Below are 17,863 nucleotides of genomic sequence, written 5' to 3'. Positions count from 1 at the left end.
CCAGAATTATTGTTTTCTCTTCTCCCATTGATTGAAATGTAACGTATGAGCTCAAACATCAAATTATTTCCCAAAGACCTCCTTCCACTTTTATAGGTGTGTAAAATCCTTTCAACTAAGGATTTCTCCTAAATCTGCAATAATTTAGTAATAAAGCTGCCCCTAAACACAAGAAAAAAAAAGACTGTCAGCAGAAACACAGCTGCTTGGTGTCAGAAAGGAGATGAGTAAAGGACACTGGAAACAAACTGAGGGCGTCTCCCAACTCCACTCTCACTGAACTGCACCAGTGTAAATGCAAGCACTGTGTGGGCCCCCAAATTAGGAACTATTTACAAAACAAAAAGCTTGCCTCGAGTGCATTGTGCCTGGTCTGAGCCCGTGAATAGCCTCGTCTAATGATGGTTGCTTCTTTATTTGGGTCAGGTCTTGCCGAGGAAGAGCTTTTCCAGAAACCAGTGCTGAGCATTGCAAAGGACCACATTGTCCTCTCACCAGGAGACACCCTAAAAATAAAATGCAGGTAAGGATTGTCCCAGCACTGCTGGATTTCTGTCGTCGTGTTCATTACCTTGGACCAGAACAGCTTCTGGGCAGGACAGAGCAGACGGAACCAGGGTTGTTTGCCCTCACATGCATTTTTGCGTGGAGGGAACTGGATGGGCTGTAACAGAGCAGGGGGAAAGTGTCAGGTCAGCATTCAGCCTGCCCAGATTTTTTGTGCTGAAAAGGGGCCCAGCAAAATCCTGAGTCAGCACACAGGGGAGCTTATGGGAGAGGGATGTGTCGTGCTTAAGGACATGACTGGAAAATTCTCTCTGCAAATAGGGGCAGATTCAGCTCCTCTGCTGCCAAAATTGTTCTTTTGCTCCCTGTCTATAAGGGAATGACAAACAAGAGCACCAGGGCATGCCATTATCTCTTTGCATACACACACACACACATATATATATATATACATATGAGCTTAAACTTCCTACCCTCAAATACCATCTAGCCCATAATATGACAGTTAAATAAGCAGCAGTCAGTACATGTCCATTCAAAGACCTGACCTGTTTAAACAGATCACGTTCTTTAAATCAAAGATAACCAGGACTTGTGAAAAACCAAACTGCTCATATTGTAAATCATGGCAACTTTTCAGTCCTGGCACAACCAGCACAATTTTGGTAATGACATATGTTTAGAGGGAGAGGATCCTCTGGAAAGGGGAATATAGTGTTTGGTCACAGCTGACTGGCACCCACAGCCTTCTCTGCTGTACCAGAACATCCATCAGCTGCTCAGTCACACAAAAGGCTGAGATGGACGTAGGTGTTACTTGTTCTGAGTGTGATTTTTACGCTAAACCACTGCCAGAGGTTGTTTATTAATTTTTCTTCTGAGAGTGTTGTAGGAGAGAAGCCTTAAGGTAACACAAACTATCACAGTTTCTCTCTGTCTCTCACACACATTTTTACACCTTCTTGCAAGGTCCCCTTGACTATAGCCATTACATGGAAGGTTCCATGAAGAAAAAGCAGTGGGAAGGTGAGTCTGAGCTGTATGTTATACTGACACATTTGTCCCCTGTGATTTTTGTCCCAGACTATTTAATTCTTTGTTACAGTGAAAGGTAAATTGACTGAGACTGTGTAAATTTGGGATGTCTTCTGGAGTGTAAGGCAGTTTTTTTCCAAATACCTCCAGCTAGCCACGTGGCTTACAAGGTCAAAACAACCTTACAGTGGTAATTTTAGCTTGGCAAGCAAAAACCACGATGGCAATAAAGTTTGAACAGTCCTTTAAAATCTAGATGCTGTACTTCATAAAACACACTGTGTGGGCATGAGGTCAGTGTAGAGCTCCAGGCCAACTAAATCAAGACTTTTCAGCAGTTCCCCATCCACTGCCTTTTTAATTTGGAGGGGCATCCTACTTTTCTAATATCACCAGATGAATAAATAGTTGAAGAAGTTATTAGCACTTCAGTCCCTCGTTGCTTTATGGATGCAAAGCAATAAATCCACATGGCAGGTGTGAGAAACAGCAAGCTGTGTGAGCACAGGGCCAAGCTCACGTGGCACTGGGGCCCAGAGCGCTCCAGCTCCTTGGCTCAGCTCATGCAAGAACTGGGAACAGAAACTGAAGTGGGTTTTCTGCACTTTGAGTGCAAGATTCCCTGTATCATCCTGACTCCTCTGCCACACCAGCATCTGCACACTCACAGATTTGCTCTGAACTGGCCCAGAGGGAGCTCGGGAATCCTTTGTATTCCAGGGGCACTGGGGCCGTGTGGGGCATGGCACAAGGCAGCAGACCAAGCAGGTTTGTGTGAACATCCCTTCTCCCTTAAACTCCATACATTTGAGGTTCTTGGCCAAGATTTTCTGATTTTTGGTAGCCTGGCCAAAGCTACTGCTGCGACTCCCCTCTGCCAGATGTGTGAAAATCCCAAAGCGATAGACAAAGTCTTCATCTTCCCCCGGGATAAAATATGCAGAGGAAAAAGTGGGCAGAGGTAAGGAAGTCCAGGCGTGTGAAATCCCAGTTGTGCTCTGCACAGCCACAGTTGCAGATTCCCAGCCCTGAGGGACACCAGACTGGGGGATGGAGAGAGGCAGGGAGCTGATGACATGCTGGAAGCTTTGTGTCTCCATGTCAAGTGGCATTGTTCCATATTCTGGGCCAGGAGTCCCAGTTCTGGACAGTGGAATCTTTACACCACTAATGACGTCGGTGAGGTGGGGACAGAGCTGGGCAGGGACATCAAAAACTAACCCCGTGCTCGGAAGGACAGGAAGCTGCTCTGGCGGATGAGGTGGGGTTGGCCAAGTCACCACTGCATCCAAAAACGAGGGTGAGGCTGTTCACCAGAGAGGATATGCACACTTTTCCCAGTGCTCTCCTTCAGCAAAGTGCTGGGAATAACCTCAAGAGTTCAGCCCCATGTCTCCTCACCTCCAGGAAGGCGTCAAAAGGATGGGCAGAAATGAGGGCCAAGAGGATGTTTGTTTAAGTGTCGCTAACTCTGCTGGCAAACACACTCCCACACTGCACCTCGTGTACCACTACAGGGCCACTGGAGCAGAAAGAGGAGTTGGACTTCTTGGCTAACTGGAAATTTCACACAACCTGCTTGTCAGATATTTCTTAACATCTCGATCCTGAGTCAATGTGTCTAGACCGGATTTCTCCCTGGCAACACTCAGCTGGGGAAATCCAGAGGTTCTTACTCCTTGATCAGCAAATGCCAGTGGGAATTCACTGAGGAGAAGGGTTGAGTCAATCCCCTGCCCTCTGGAAGAGTGGCTTCTCTCTGCAAACACAGATAGAACTCCCCCTCTGTCATACAAACGTCTTCCCCAGAAAAGTCAACGGGTGATTACCTTCTAACCCACCAGTTTTCTAAGCACTAAAGACCAGTCTGCTAAAATATAATCTTCATCTCATAGGCCTGTGTAGCATCACAAGAACCCTCAAAGTGCAGCCCAAGCCAAAGAGAGTTCCAAGAGCTCCCACTGCCATGGCATGGCCTGATGCTTCCAGCCCAACAGGACCAGCACAGCCAGTACCTGTGATTGAGCTGACTTAAATCAGCCTAGAACTCTGAGTCCTGCAGGAGGTGACATGTGGGCCTGGCTTTGTGTTGTGAACTCCATGGAATTGCATTTGCCACGGGCTGTGCTCGTGGATCCAATAGCAGAGGGGTGAGGTGGGTGGAATGGTACAACCTCTGCCCTGCTGGCTTGGTGTTCTTGGCTGCTGAAAAGGTGAACTGGAAAAACAGGTATTCCAAGATCTCTGATCTGATTAGTGTCAGGCCCTTCACAGAAATCAAGACTGAGCCACTGCTGATTAAGCAAGAAAGGTGATGTGAACTTACATAAATGTTCTTCTCTCTCCATGCAGCCTTAGAGTAACAAAATATACATTAATTTAGCTGTTAAAATATGCAAAGTCCTCAGCTTGGAAGAAACATATAATTTTATCTGATGCTTTCTAATGTTTGAAGTGGCTAAAATATAGTGTTATAAAAACAAACTTGCGTTCAGGCAGTTTGTTAGAAGAAAAGTTAAATTTTTCTCCAGGAGCTGACTTGCTGCAGTTCCCACTATTTCAGGAATCTCCCCTGCTCCAGGGAAGAGTGTGTGGGGACCCACCTCAATCCATTATGGGTGGAAAAGCAAACAGCCAGCAACCTTTACCATGCATTTGGAAATGAGCAGAATAGGAACGCTGGGAACAGTTGGCCGGCAGGAAGGCCAAATTTTGCTTGAAGTCCTGTTGACTTTCGGTGCATTGTGTTGCCAGGGGAGCCCCGTCTGTGAGCTGGGTGCTGAGAGGGGAGCACCAGGACAGCCCACGGGTGCACAGGAGCAGCTGCCGCAATGGCACCGGGCAGAGCTGCTCCTCTCTCGTCATCAGAAGGCTGGTGGCCAACGACACCGGGTACCTCACCTGCGCCCACGACAGCCACCCGGCCCGGGAGGACCTCACGGCCAGGATCTATGTCTTTGTCCAAGGTAGGAACTGCATTTTTGCTTTTTGAATTACGGGGGTTTGGTACCTCCAGCTGTGTTCAATTGTGGGGCCTGTGCCAGGCAGAACCAGCCACCCAAGGGAGATGCTCTCCCAGATCCCACCTCCCCATTGGCACAAGCACTGAGCAAGCACCAGCTCTGGAATTCCGAAGAGGATGGATATATCTGGATTTTTGGGCCAGTTGTGTTCTCAGAGTCACAAATGTGAGAACCAGAGATTACCTGTCCTGCTCAATTCCAGGACTTGAAAGCAAGATTTTTCCATCTAGTTTTGTGTTCCAAGTAACCGATACACTGACTTCTTTAAACCTCTTTCCTTTTTAGACTAAATTCTTTAATCCTAAAGGGTTTGGCTGTCACAGTGCTCTTCCTAAGACTCATCCTGAATGTCCAAGTCCTGTCTCTTTCCCTTCCTCCCCAGGCACGAAACTCCCTGAAAACATTCTTTGTAATTCCTCCCATCCCACACATTTGTATACTGCTTTGTCCTTCACATCTGGAGACAAACTCAGCAAAGCTGGATGACTGCATTATACATACTCTATTGTAAAAAATGGCCCACTGCTCATTTTTGTCCCCTTTGAGTGCCTCTCCCCCATGTGTCAGAATCACTGAGATCCAATAATAAATGGAAGCAGAAACTTCAGAGGAGGAACATGGTCCTCTGTGACTAAGGGACTGCAGCCTACTGAACAACCAGCTCAATAATGTGAATTTTTGTTAGAATATTGTCCCAAAATGCTGATTTTTTTTTCCAGTCTACTTGACAAATGCATTACTAAACACTGAATTATCTTGGATCTTCCAAGATGAGATCGTGAATCCTCAGATAAAGGAGCTGACTTTTAGTATGTTGAATAGGGGCTGACATGAACTCCTCTGGTGCTGACTAGTCTTAGCCTTTGGTTCCCCACTTAGCGTTTGTATTCCCCACAAATACTCATGGGAATGAATTCATTTAATTTTTCTAGTAAATGCTAAATTGTGGTTCTTTGAATATGCTTCCTAAAACAAATGCTCAAGAGACCATGAGTTTGTCTGATGGTATTTGAATAGCCCAGCAAACCCACACTTACAGAAAACACAAGTATTTGCTGGGCAGCTTTGACAGTGTAATGATGGTCAAACCAACATGAGGAGTGACTTCCATCCCCAGAGGACTGTGATGTGCCCACACTGCTAAATTCAGCTTCTGCACCACCAGGTGAACGAACACACCTGCTTGATTCATGTGGGTGACATTTTCCTGTCTCTTCACGTCTGTTGAAAATAGTCCCTTTCTACCCTTATCCTGCTTTCCCAGCAAGTTTTCCTCTAACTGGAAAGTAGCTTCTTGGAGTTACTTGTTAGTGCCTGAAGTAATTTTTTCTCTCCCTTTCTATTTCTTCTTTCTGTTTTTTTGTTGGTGCTCTGAGCCCTGGTTGCTTTATTCATCCTGGTTCTTGTGCTGAACTGTTTCCTTTTCGCATCAGACCCTCTGAGATGCCCCACACCTAACATTGTTAACCCAGCCCTGTGCCCACGCTCCAGGAAACGCTGCACTGAAAACTCAATTCTCTCCTGATTCAGTGCCCTGGCTGCCTACCCAGGCCTCGGTTACTCTGTACAGGAGCACGTGCAGGAAATGTGATGGATCTTCTGGGACTGCCTGAGCATTTTCCTGAAGAAAACATCTCCAGTTATTAAATGCTTGCTGGTGAAGTGCTTTGGAACATAGCTAATCTAAAAAAATCTAAAAATATGGCAGGATGTCCTCCTGCTTGCCTGAGACTGCTGTGCCAAGGTCCCCCTGACAAACAGCACTGTGTGGCTGTTTCTCTAAATCTCCCTCCCGGACTGTCCTCTCTCGGGTGCAATTTAATTGTGTTGTGCATCCTCCCTGCTCTAAAGCTCTTACTCAGACTCATGTGCTTTAAAAGTTATTGAGAGAAAGTGGGTGGAAAATGGTCCAGCTTGAACTGTGCACTCCTTAGGTGAGGAGTTGAGAGAGGCAAGGCAGCAGGGATCCCTCTGGATCACCCTGATCCCTGTCCTGCTCACCCACCCCAAGGCACAGCTCTGCCACAGCAGCTCAGTCTGGAAGCTGCAAGTGCCTGCTGGGATCTGTCCTACCAGGCTGAGGAAGCTGCTTGGCCCCATGAAATGGAGCTATTTATACCTCAGCATGGGTGGTGTGCTCAGGGCATGCTCTTCCTCCCATTCAGTCCCTGTGTATATTTGTTGGAAGCCAGCAGGGGACAAGAAAACTGCTCAGTAGTGAGGGCTCTAGGGGCTGTGGAGTTAAACAAGGCGTTCAGAACATACCTATGGTTTTCTCCAACATTTTAACACAACTCTTTGAGGAAATTGCTGCCTGGGCATCACTGAGAAACCCATCAGTTGTCTCCAAGTGTCCTCTGTGAGTGCCAGATGAGGGTGAGGTCCAGGGCACATCTCTCTGGACATTTCGAGTAGAGAGCAAGTGCTCAGCAGGGTGTTTGCGAGGCTGAGCCAGGTGGAGTGAGAAAATGTAGAGCCAGACCCTGAAGGCTGGAGAGTCCTCTGAGGTTACAAGCCATTATTGCCAAAAAAGGCAGGGGAATGGTATTTTTTCCCTTCATTCCTGGTCTGCCGCTTGACACTAAAATGAGAACATGATCGTATCGGAAGCCCTGCTTATTGGCTATTATTTCCTGTGCTTGCTGCTGTTTTTCCAGCCTCCCTGGTGCAGTTCCTCAGCTCTGTCGGGCTCTGGCACTCGGCAGCTCTCCTGCTGGTGCCGTGGAGCGCTGACCCTGCACATCACTGGGATCAGGAGGGACCCAGAGGCAGCAGGGGCAGCTGCCAAGCCTCAGCTGCACCCTGACACTCAGCCGCGAAGCACAACTCAGGATCTTAATGCTGAACAATTGTTCCTGAGGCCTTTTCTGCTTCCTGCTGCAGCTGCAAGTCCCAAGGATCGTAATTAAAAAGGAAGACAACCCCCTTCTCCTGTTGCCGATCTCCTTTCTGAAAATGCAGAGTAGCTCAGGGCTGCAACAGAAATAGTTGGGTGTTTTTAACTGCTTTAAGTTCAATGCAGCTCCAAGGGATAATCTCTGCAGGGAAAGGCAGTGTCTGGTCCAGCCCTGGGCAGGCAGAGCAGCCAGACAGCTCTCAGAGCACGGGGTGGGTGGGGGAAGCCGCCCCTCAGTGCACAGACACGCTGTCCCTGCTGACCCAGCTCTCACAGGGCAGTGAGGACAAGCCTTTGGTGCCCATGGAGGAGCCACGTCAGGGTGTCCCACGTGCCACGTGGGTGGCAGGAGCCCACGTCAGGGTGTCTCAGGTGCTCGGCATCTCCACGGCAAATGCTGCCACAGCCACCCAGACGTGTGATCTGCTTCCATCTGCCTTCTGCAATCACCCTTCCCAACCCAACGGACACTTCCCCGTGAGGAACACACTCCTTTATTCCAGCCTTTGGGATCCCTGTGCCAAAGGAAAGGGCAGGCTCTGTGAAAACACAGACAATGGTTCCATCAGTGTGTTATCAGCTTTATTCTCACACTAAATCCATAGCACTGCACTGCACCAGCTACTAAGAAGAAAACTAACTCTATCCCAGATAAAACCAGGACAGCATCCACCACTTATTCCATATCATTTACATCATGCTTGGCCCCACATTTTCCAACAGCCCATTGCCTTTCCTGTCTTTTAATATATATACAGACAGATACCATTCTCAGCTGAAACCAGGACAGTAGGGCACATATACAATTTAACATGGCTTAGAGAAGGAGGAAGAAAAGATAAATCAAGCAAAGATTCATTCCACTCTCCCAAAGGGCTATCTCAGGCCCCAGTCTAGACAGGAGTCAGGATTTGCAGCTCTCAGCTATTTGAAATACTGTTACTGTCAGCAAAGAACTGTCTCACAGTGCAAGTCCTGGGGCTGTCAGCTGGAAGAGCTCCTGCCTCAGCCCACACGCTGCCTCAGCTCTGAGTTCCAGCCCCGAGCTCCGTGTCACAGTCAGGGCTTTGCTGCACCCTTTGTACCACTCCAGCAGGGCATCAGGGGAAGGAGCACGAGTCCATTTGGTTCTGATTCCCTCCACCAGCAACTCATCTGACTTTACTGCTGAGGTGACTGGAGCTGGTCATATCTTGCCAAATAGTGCCTGGAAAAGTTCACCCAGGTTTCCAAGCTGTGATTGCTGCCCATATCCCAAACGCACTGCTTTGCTAGAGCTGTAGGACTAAAGGAGGCACCTCCTCATTGCAGACATGGGGCCAGCAACACACACCCTCTAGTCTAAAGCAGGGCTGTTATTCTCTTTCTTGAAATAATTCTGCCTGTAATAGGGCTGGTTCTCAAATAAGTACTTCAGAAACACAAGTCCCACCTCCTCTGACTATAGTTGGCACAAAAAGCTGTGCGTCAGCCCAGTACACCAGTGCTGGCTCCCACAGGGGTCCGAGCACAGCGGGGGAGATTCCCCAGCTCCTGTTGGTGCCAGTGCCTCACTCTCTGAACGCAGAAACTGGGGAGCATTTTAAAAGTGTCTCCCCACCCAGAAGCCATCAGCTGCTGGTGTTTCACCACCTCAGTGCTACTGTGAGTCAGGAACACAGCAGGACTGAGGGAGCAATTTGCTTCCAGACATTTAGTTTTCAGCCCTGATATTCACAGGAGCACAGTGCACCCCGAAGATACCCCTGCAGAGAATTTGAGTGCTAGCTCCTGTTGAAGCTCATGTGGACACCACGAAGGCATCAGCACTGCCAGCCCGAGCCACAGTGCAATCCTGCCAGGAGTCCAGAGCACAAGGACTGCAAATCAAATCTGAAGCAAGACAGACTCTGTATAGGAACACAAGTCCTGTTAAGGCCATTCTGAAGGAAAAAGAGGGTGCATCCCAGCAGCTTGTCCTGCTGGTCAGCTCCAGAAGCAAGGCATCCCCCGGGGAAGGGCAGGAGCTCTCCCTTGCTACTGGAAAGAGTGAGGAGAGCTGGTACAAGTGCTGCATCAGGGCAGAGTGTCACATCAGCCACAGACTCTTCTGTATTGACCGGCACAGCCCAGAGATGTGAAGCCCCATCGTCTCCATGCCCTCCCCACCAAGAGAAATCTAAAGAGGATGGAAGTGCATGGAAACACCCCTCACATGAGATCATATTTTGGTTCTGATAGTCTTTGAAACTGATTTCTGCCTCCTTAATTCTCTTGAGAGTTCACAGAGATAATGCATATGTGAGAAGCAGAAATGCAGGACCAGGCTGACAGCCTGGCCTGGGCCTTGGTGTGCTTTCCCCAAGATATCCCAGGGGGAACAGGGTTGGAGCTGCATTTCTTCTTTCTTCCACGCTGGAGACACCAAGACAGCTACACTTGCTGCCAGACACTGAGCAAGCTGAGATAGGCAAAGGCTGCTCTGTCTGCTCAGGGGGCGCCCAGCAGATAAACTGGTGTCTCACACGGAGTGGTAGAAGCACTTGGCACCACATCCCAGTTAACAGTGTCAGGGCCACACCACATGGGAATACAGGCTGTGCCACTGTGCAGGACCCTCTCTGTTGTTCCTCAAGGACTAAGGTCTGGATCCAAGGGAAAAGCAAGATGCTTTTAATTCTGAATCAAGACATTCAGTATCTTCAAACTGTATCCTAAGGGGTCTCTTAAGTGCAGCAGCCTTGTAAGATCCGATGTTGAGTGAGCAGCAGATGTTCTTGGCACTGTCAGTGACAGCTCTCGACAGCCCAGTAGGAAAATGTACCAATCCCCTCCTCACTGATGGAGAATTTCTAAATGAAATCCCAACAGCCAAAATCACACACACTTCCCTCACTTCTTCCTTCCCATTCCTTATTCACTCAGGAGTTGTTGAGCCTTCCCCAAGGTCTGGCAGCAGCAGCTAATGTGGGAGACCTGCTCTTAATGGGACTCAACTAAGACCTGTTCTTAAAGGGACTTCAGGTAAAGCTAGGGAATATTTTCTACAAACTCAAAGCCTGCCTAAAATCTGGTGTGAGGAGTCAGAGTTTATAAATTCTCCTGCTGCCTGAGACATAATTCCAGTCAAAGCATGGAGAATTCTTTTTTGTGTTGTTCTTTTTTATACATAAATCTTTCCATTTTGCCTTTATTTGTTTGGCAGTGAGAAGCATTTTGCTTCTACAGTTTTCAAGTAACACTTTTGAAAGTAATTTTTTTTTCTCTACAAATATTCCTGTGTTTCTTACAGTAATCTCCAGGGGAAGAATGCATTTCATTTGACCAAAACAGAATGCTTCATGTTGACTCAGAATGGCTTCTGGGGGTTTTGCATTCACTTTTGTTTTGCCTAAAGAGAAAATATTCTGCTTTCTGTTTAATCTAAACATTCCACCACCAATTCTTTTCATTGCTAAACTGAAAGGTCTTTCATTTTCAAAGATCCAGTTTCAAAACAAGTTCCTTTATAGGAGTTAATCCTGTACCTAGAGGACGCTTTGATGGGTTACCAAGGGAAATACAGCAGACCAGGCAACTTCCCTGTGAAGCTTTCCAAAATGCTCTGACTGAAGTGTCACTTCACTGCTAATGCTCCCATTACTGTAAAGAACAGGTTATAAAACCTCCTCTTGGTGTTTTTGACCTTGATGAAGACAGACTTCATGGGGATTATGTCAAAACGTGAACTTAAAGAACCTGCAAAACTCTGCCCAGGCTTCCCAGTTTAGGTATGGCTGAACAAAGGGAATAAAGAGTGAGGGCAAGAGAATTATCTTTAGCTGGAAAAAAGTGAGAAGCAAAATGAGAATGTTCAGGAATTACATGGACATGAAGAGCCGTGAATGACTGTCCTCAAAGGCCATTTAGTGCTTGTCATCTCTGTGGGCTGACAGACAGCACCTGAAGGGAGAGGCAATATCAGCTCCACTGCTTTAGGTGTGAGACAAATATCATGAGACAAATTGCTGTCACCGTGCAGGAAACACGAGCAGAAACGAAAACCACCCAAAATCCTGTACAAAATCCTGTGTGTGTGTGTCTCAGGAGGATGTTTCAGGCACAGGCAGGTGACAGAGTGCTGGAAAGTAAAGAGGTATAGGAGAGACTGAATCTACAATTGAGTGCCATGCTGAGGGGTTTTAGGTCCCTCAGCTTCACCAGGTGGCAGGACAGGGCTGTGGTCTCTCTGACAGTGGGGTTCAAATGGCAAGTGAGCTCGACAGAACAGAGCTGGGCCTGTCCATCCTCCAGCCTGCTTTTGACTTCTGGGACAGCAGAATTGATGCTGCTGCTCTTCCTCTTTTTTTCAAGACTGCACCACAACACCAACACAGAGCTTTGCCTTTATCTTAAGGAACTGTGTCAAGTTTAGACATTAACTTTTTTAAAATAAGAAATGCCAGTCTGTTGAATGCCTAGTGGTTTGGGATGTGCTGGAAAAAAAAGTCCAGTAATTCTCAGCAGAATTTATGTCTGACCTGACAGAAGTAGCAAATGGAAACTGAGTCAGTACTGGACGTGCCTCTCCCTGGGCTGCCACGCATTCAAAAGCCTCCAGTTTTCCAGCGTAAGTGGAGATGATGTTGCCCACAGGTGTTTGTGCTGAAGATCTGCACAGTAGGCCAATCTCTGGTGGGAAGCTCTGTCTAGCTGCACTAACCAGGAGCACTCTTTGCTGTATCAGAGGTGTTGTGCATGCACAGAAAAATAGTGCAGGACAGAAGGGCTGGATGTGGCCCTTCTGTGCTCTGGGCTGGGTGACAAGATGGGGATCAGTCACAGGTCGGACACAATGGTCTTGGAAGACTTTTTCAACCTTAATCATTCCGTGATAGAATTACAGTCTCCCTCCCTCCTGGCAGTCAGGCACCTGTACTGCAGGTAACTCTGAACACAGAGCACATGTCACCATGAGACAAGGGAGTCCTGCATCTGTGTCCCTGCTCTCCCTGTGGAGACTTGAGGGGAGAGCTGAGCATTCCCAGGAACTGCTGTTACACTGCTGAGCTAAAAGGGGCCCTCCCAAAGCTCATCCTGAGCAGTAATTAATCTCCTCCTGGACAGAACAAGAATCTAAACATAAAGGGCTTCACTGCCTGAAGGAAAACAATGTTCTGTAGGCACTTGACCTTTGAGTTGCTTTTGTGAGCGGCGTTTGATTTCCCTGCCTGGCTGTCCCCAGGGCTGGACAGCAGGTCCCTTACCTCCTCCATCCCCCTGCCACGGCTTCCTTGGCTTTGCTGTTTGTGTTCCCTCCCGAGCTGTGCTGGGTAAACAGTAACACCCTGGCCTGGCTGCAGCTTCCTGCAAACTTCCACTGACCTGGGGAGCTCGACAGCTAGTCTGACACTGAAGGGAAGGAGCCTTTCCCTTGCCTCTGAGCTGGGGCTGCAGCTGATAAGTCCCTAATGGGCTTAATCTCTTGTCGTTCTCCACATATAATGAGCTCTGCAGCCCACAGTAAATCATTCTTTTTAGTTATCCTATGGGAATTGATGGGTGTTTCTTTAGGGGTAAGATTCCTAGGATATATCACCTTCCCAGCTCAGGAGGAACAGATGTGCCAAGCTACAGGGAAATGCTCTATTTTCATGAAGTGTTTCTTTGCTGGGAATTTTTCCCTTGGAGTTCAGTGCTGGTGACAACACCTGCATCTCCCATGCCACAGCTCTCCAAATTGCACCAGTTGAGTGCAGTTGATTTACACCACCTGGAATTACATCTTCCTTGAGGCTGAGGTTATCATTTTTAAAGAAAAGTGACCCTCTCCCTTTAGTTTCAAGAAGTTCTGTCTCTGAGAGACTTTTTTACAAGGAGTTAACTGATTGCTGATGAACTGAAGGTGGTGGACATGTTTGTAAAGGTGGCAGTGACACTCCCAGTGTTCCAGCAGATCATTTTTCCACGCCATGGTCAGTCTGAACTACTTAGGAGTTTCATGAAGGATCTGGTTTTTGTCTGCACAAACCATAACAAAGGTATCAGCTGGCACTTGATTAGTTCAGAATTTATTCTTTGTCATTTTGTTAAGCTCCAATGCTGAGCCCACTTCACATTTGCTTATCTGTTAATGAACGGTCCAGCTGCTGGGAAAGGCTCTTGCTCAGAGCCTCTCCTTCCCAGTATGCCTGGTCCTGCTCAGGAGGCGTTTTGGAGCAGCTGGAGCACGAGCAGCAGCAGGACACACCACGTTTGCCTGTTCTCTGTTTGCTGCGGCTTTTAGTGCTTGATGACTGAGATACTTGAGAAACTGTGGCTGCCCCATCCCTGGAAGTGTCCAAGGCCAGGCTGGACGGGGCTCGGAGCAACCTGGGCTAGTGGAAGGTGTCCCTGCCCATGGCAGGGGGTGGCACTGGATAGTTTTTAAGGTCCCTTCCAACCCAAACCATTCTGGGATTCTGTGACATTGTTTTTTCCTTTTGCACAGAGTTTTACAATTAGGGAGGAAAATAAAGCCTCCCTGACCTCATGGACATACCCAGGTGCTTGACCTTCCCCTGAAGCTGCCTGTCCCTTTCACTCCAGGCTCATTCTCCACTGATGGCCCAAGTGCAGCCCTAAACCCTCCTGTTTAAGCTCTGATGTCAAGCCTGTAGTTGTGCAGCTGCCACAGCAGCAGGAGCTCCTCCACTCGTCCCTGCACACATCCCACCCCAGCTATCCGAGCCCAGGTATCCCACCTCAGGTATCCCAGCCCAGGTATCCCACCATGTTTAAGAGCCCCAGTATTGCAGCCCTTTGGTAGACAGAGAACCCTCTTTAGGCTCAGGCTACAAACTGGATAAAGCCCTGATATAACACAAATCACAGCCTGCACAGGGCTCTAGGACACCTCACTTATTTAGGAAAGAGAAGGACCCAGAAAATATAAAAAACTTTTTTTTTTTTTCAAAACACAGTGAAAATAAAGCCCATGAGATCTGACATCCACCAGCAATTAACAATTACAGCTCAAGCCATTCCTCCCTTTCCCCACCCAACCTTTATAACCAGAAACTGCCTTTTTTTGAGAAATTTTATTCTGTTTTGACTAAGGTATATCAATCATTGCACAGTTCAATACTTTCCAACACTTTAGGATTATTTAACATGTGCTTACCTGCCTTTTTTTTTATGTTACTTTTGAAACAAACAGTGCTATTCTGAAATTCCCTCTAAAAATATCAGCACAAATATTTTTATATTCAGTGTTCCCATCTTTTCAGTCAAAATTTGACCCAGAACTGTGAACACTTTGGGATCAAGAAGCTCCTTTTTTTCCAGCAACTTTCCTCTTGGCTATACCCTTGTCCACACTGGCACATTCGTTGTTCTCTCTTTTTCTCCACAGGACTAGAAATAATTGTGACTGCATTTCCCCTGACACTTTTTTGCACTCCTAGTGTTTGCTGCAAATACATCAAAATCTACTTTCTCTGCTTTTTCCTATCACAAATAATCCAAGGATCTTCTATTAATAGTCCAGGGCCTTCCTTTAAGTAGAAAGTCCTTTCACCATATGCACAAGCTTTAAAATTGGCCATCAAAGCATTGTCACACTTGATACGTCCAAGTGTGGTTCAGCTGGAGAGCAGGACTGCAGAGGAACTGAACACATTCTCATAATGTGACTCAACAGAAGAATTTAAGAGACCTGTTTGGGAAAGTGAACGAGACACTAGACTGAGTATAAATATTTCATATTAATTTTAGGGATTGGACCAACCCACAGAGTTGTGGTCTGGAGATCTGGTTTCTCAGCCCCAGGCTTGATTAGAACCAGCTCCTGCTGATTAGAACCAGCTCCTGCTCTAATCAAGCTCCTGCTTGATTAGAACCAGCTCCTGCCAAGTTCAGATAGGTATCTGAACTTCCTAAATGTGGGGACATTACAGGTCTAATTTTTTAATTCCAATAATATCTCTCACCTATTGTTTCTTGCAATGCCCTTACTCCAAAGCATGTCTTTTTATGGAGCAACCCAGTCACAATAAACCAATGGCTGGGAATAAATGCTGGCATGAAAAGACAGGTTTAGAAAGCGGGGAAATCATCCAGATTTCTGCTCTTTACCTGCTCTTTTACTGCCTCATGTTCAGTGCTCCTGATCAGCCCCTTGTCACAGCTGCCCACACTAATCCCACATCTCTGCTACTTGCACAGTGCCCCAAGACCTTTTTATAAAACATGGTCTTCACCGCATGCGTGGGCTCTGACACACGCGAAGCTTCAACCAACATTTGCCCTCATCATGATGAATCCCATGGTATATTTTGTCTCCTAAGAATCCTACCGCCAGTTCTCAGAGCTAAAATTAGGCTCTCAAAACCACAAAGGGCAACAGTCCCACTCTCCTGTGTCAGTCTCTGCTGTCAGGCTTTGTGAATGAAACTGGTTGGGATTGTGGAGCAAAGGAGCTCCAGCTCTGCACTGAGCCGATCCTTTGAATGTTAATTCCAAGTGACAGCACTTACCCATTTCCATGACATTTCTCAAGCAAAGACTATTATCATCAGTCAGGAAACACACATTGATACCCCTGGATGACTGACAAGAGGGCTCCCAACACCCAGAAGTAGCACTGGCATCTTGATTTGGTAGTCCATGGAGTTTTTCATGTATTTGCACAGAAATCTGTGCCATTCTGGGCAATTTTTGGATGGACATGGGGCTAGATCCCAAGCCATTGGTCCTTGGCTCTAAACCCGATGTGACACTGGCATTTACAAACAGGCAGGACGTGTGTGGGTGTCCCGTCACACGCCCCAGTGAGCCCTTTGGGCAGTTTAACTGCTCAGATTGCAGTGCCCTCCCAGCAACTGAGCAGTAAATGAGCAGTTTTGCACATCAGTGTTCTTTTCCCTGCAGACTACAGGAATCCATTTGTGGAGATTCACCCGGAGCATCCCGAAATCATCTACCTTTTGGATGACAAGAAAACAGTAGTTGTCCCCTGCCGTGTCACCTCGCCAGACATCAGACCCAGGCTTATCCAGGTGAGTCCTTCAGAGAAGCTCAATTCAGAGGTCTGGGCTGCCAACACAGTGGGTAAAAACACAAATTAGGATGTATGAAGCTGGGTAAGTTTCAGAAAAAAACCAGCAAAGACACTGAAAATCCAGAAGCACGGTCCTGGTCTTGCAGTGTTACTATTACACTGGGTACAAAGGTGTTTGGGGGATTAGGCTGAGTTTATCACATATATTTCTGATCTTGTGGCTTGGTGTTCCTCCATAAATTGGCAAAGGTAGGTGACAAAGCGTTATTTTTCTTCGGAATTCTTTGTATAACACCTGGTTATTCGCTCTCTTGTGAAACCTTCTCTCTTTTATACCTTGAACTTCCTCAGAACAGTTGCCCATTTTTGTGTCATTTCATCAATTTAAACCAAGTCTCAGCCTTGGGAATAAGTGGCTGCAGCATCCACCCCTTTGGCAGCAGTTACACCTGAATGTCAAGGTTACAGAACTGTCTGTGGAGGCCAAGGCTGTTCTGGAAAATAAAAATGGAAATTTAAGGTCTGGGGCTTCCTGAATTGATGGAGGTCTAGTCACTCGTCTGAAGGACTTTAGAGCTTCTCTCCAGAGAAGCCTGACATGGAGTGAGGAACAGAACATAGGCCTCCTGGCTCCAGTCCTGCATTTTTCCTCCTAAGTTATGTGCCTTTCCATTCCCATTCCAGGCTGAACGCTCCTGATGGGAACAAGAGCTCATCCCCTGTCCCATCTCCAACCTTCTGGACATGGTGTGAGAGCAGAGCACACACAGAGAGGCTCATGCTGTGCTGGGAGACAGGTCTGAGCACCTCTGCTCCTCTTAGCAGCTGGATGCCTCAGATGTCTCCTTTTCCTGGGAGACAGCACATGGAATCCCAGAGGCTCCTGCTGAGCCCCATGGCAGGTTTCCAGCAGACGTGCAGAGAGACAGCACAGGCCTTACTGCTGCAGCAGATCTCCATTTCTAAATTCTGTCAGCACAGGTTAAAAGGGGGAAATAAGGCTCTTCTCCAGTTATAGCTTATCACTTTAGCCTGGATAAGTGTTATCACCTTCACTCCCTGGCTACAAAAATGAAACATCCCCATCTTATTCCAGCCTGCTTCAAACAAATTCATGGCTGGAGAGTACTCTCAGTCACGTGAGACTCAGCGTGGCCTCATTTATTCCCTTATTTATGGGCAGTCCTGCTCTCCTTGCTTGCCAGCTAAATTCTCCCTGGTAATTTCAAACACAAACTGAAGCCCTTCATCTTGCTGCTGGAATGAAATCTCCACTGAAATCTCTCTTTTGAGTTGCACAGAAAATAGTCTCCAAAAGATTTTCCCCCTTCAAGGCAGAGCAGCTGGAGGGCAGGGCACGGACATAGATGCAGTTTTGGGCACCACAATATAAGAAAGATTTTA

The 17,863-nt window shown here is 47.2% G+C and overlaps 1 protein-coding gene across 3 annotated transcripts in view; it reads left to right on the top strand.

Annotated features, from left to right (window-relative positions):
• LOC113956092 (vascular endothelial growth factor receptor kdr-like) overlaps positions 1–17,863 on the top strand; it is a 133,989-nt gene that overhangs the window by 36,355 nt on the left and 79,771 nt on the right. For all 3 annotated transcript variants that reach the window (XM_027662282.1, XM_027662280.1, XM_027662279.1), the window contains exons 2-4: positions 427–523; positions 4,297–4,508; positions 16,330–16,457. In XM_027662282.1, coding sequence (XP_027518083.1) covers positions 427–523; positions 4,297–4,508; positions 16,330–16,457 — 437 coding nt within the window. The remainder of the gene's footprint in view (positions 1–426; positions 524–4,296; positions 4,509–16,329; positions 16,458–17,863) is intronic.

This window comes from Corapipo altera, unplaced genomic scaffold (genome assembly GCF_003945725.1).
Source record: "Corapipo altera isolate COAL_440 unplaced genomic scaffold, ASM394572v1 326, whole genome shotgun sequence".
Lineage (NCBI taxonomy): Eukaryota > Metazoa > Chordata > Aves > Passeriformes > Pipridae > Corapipo > Corapipo altera.
The sequence above is the reverse complement of the archived record's forward strand: the minus strand, read 5'-3'. Positions and strand labels throughout refer to the sequence as shown.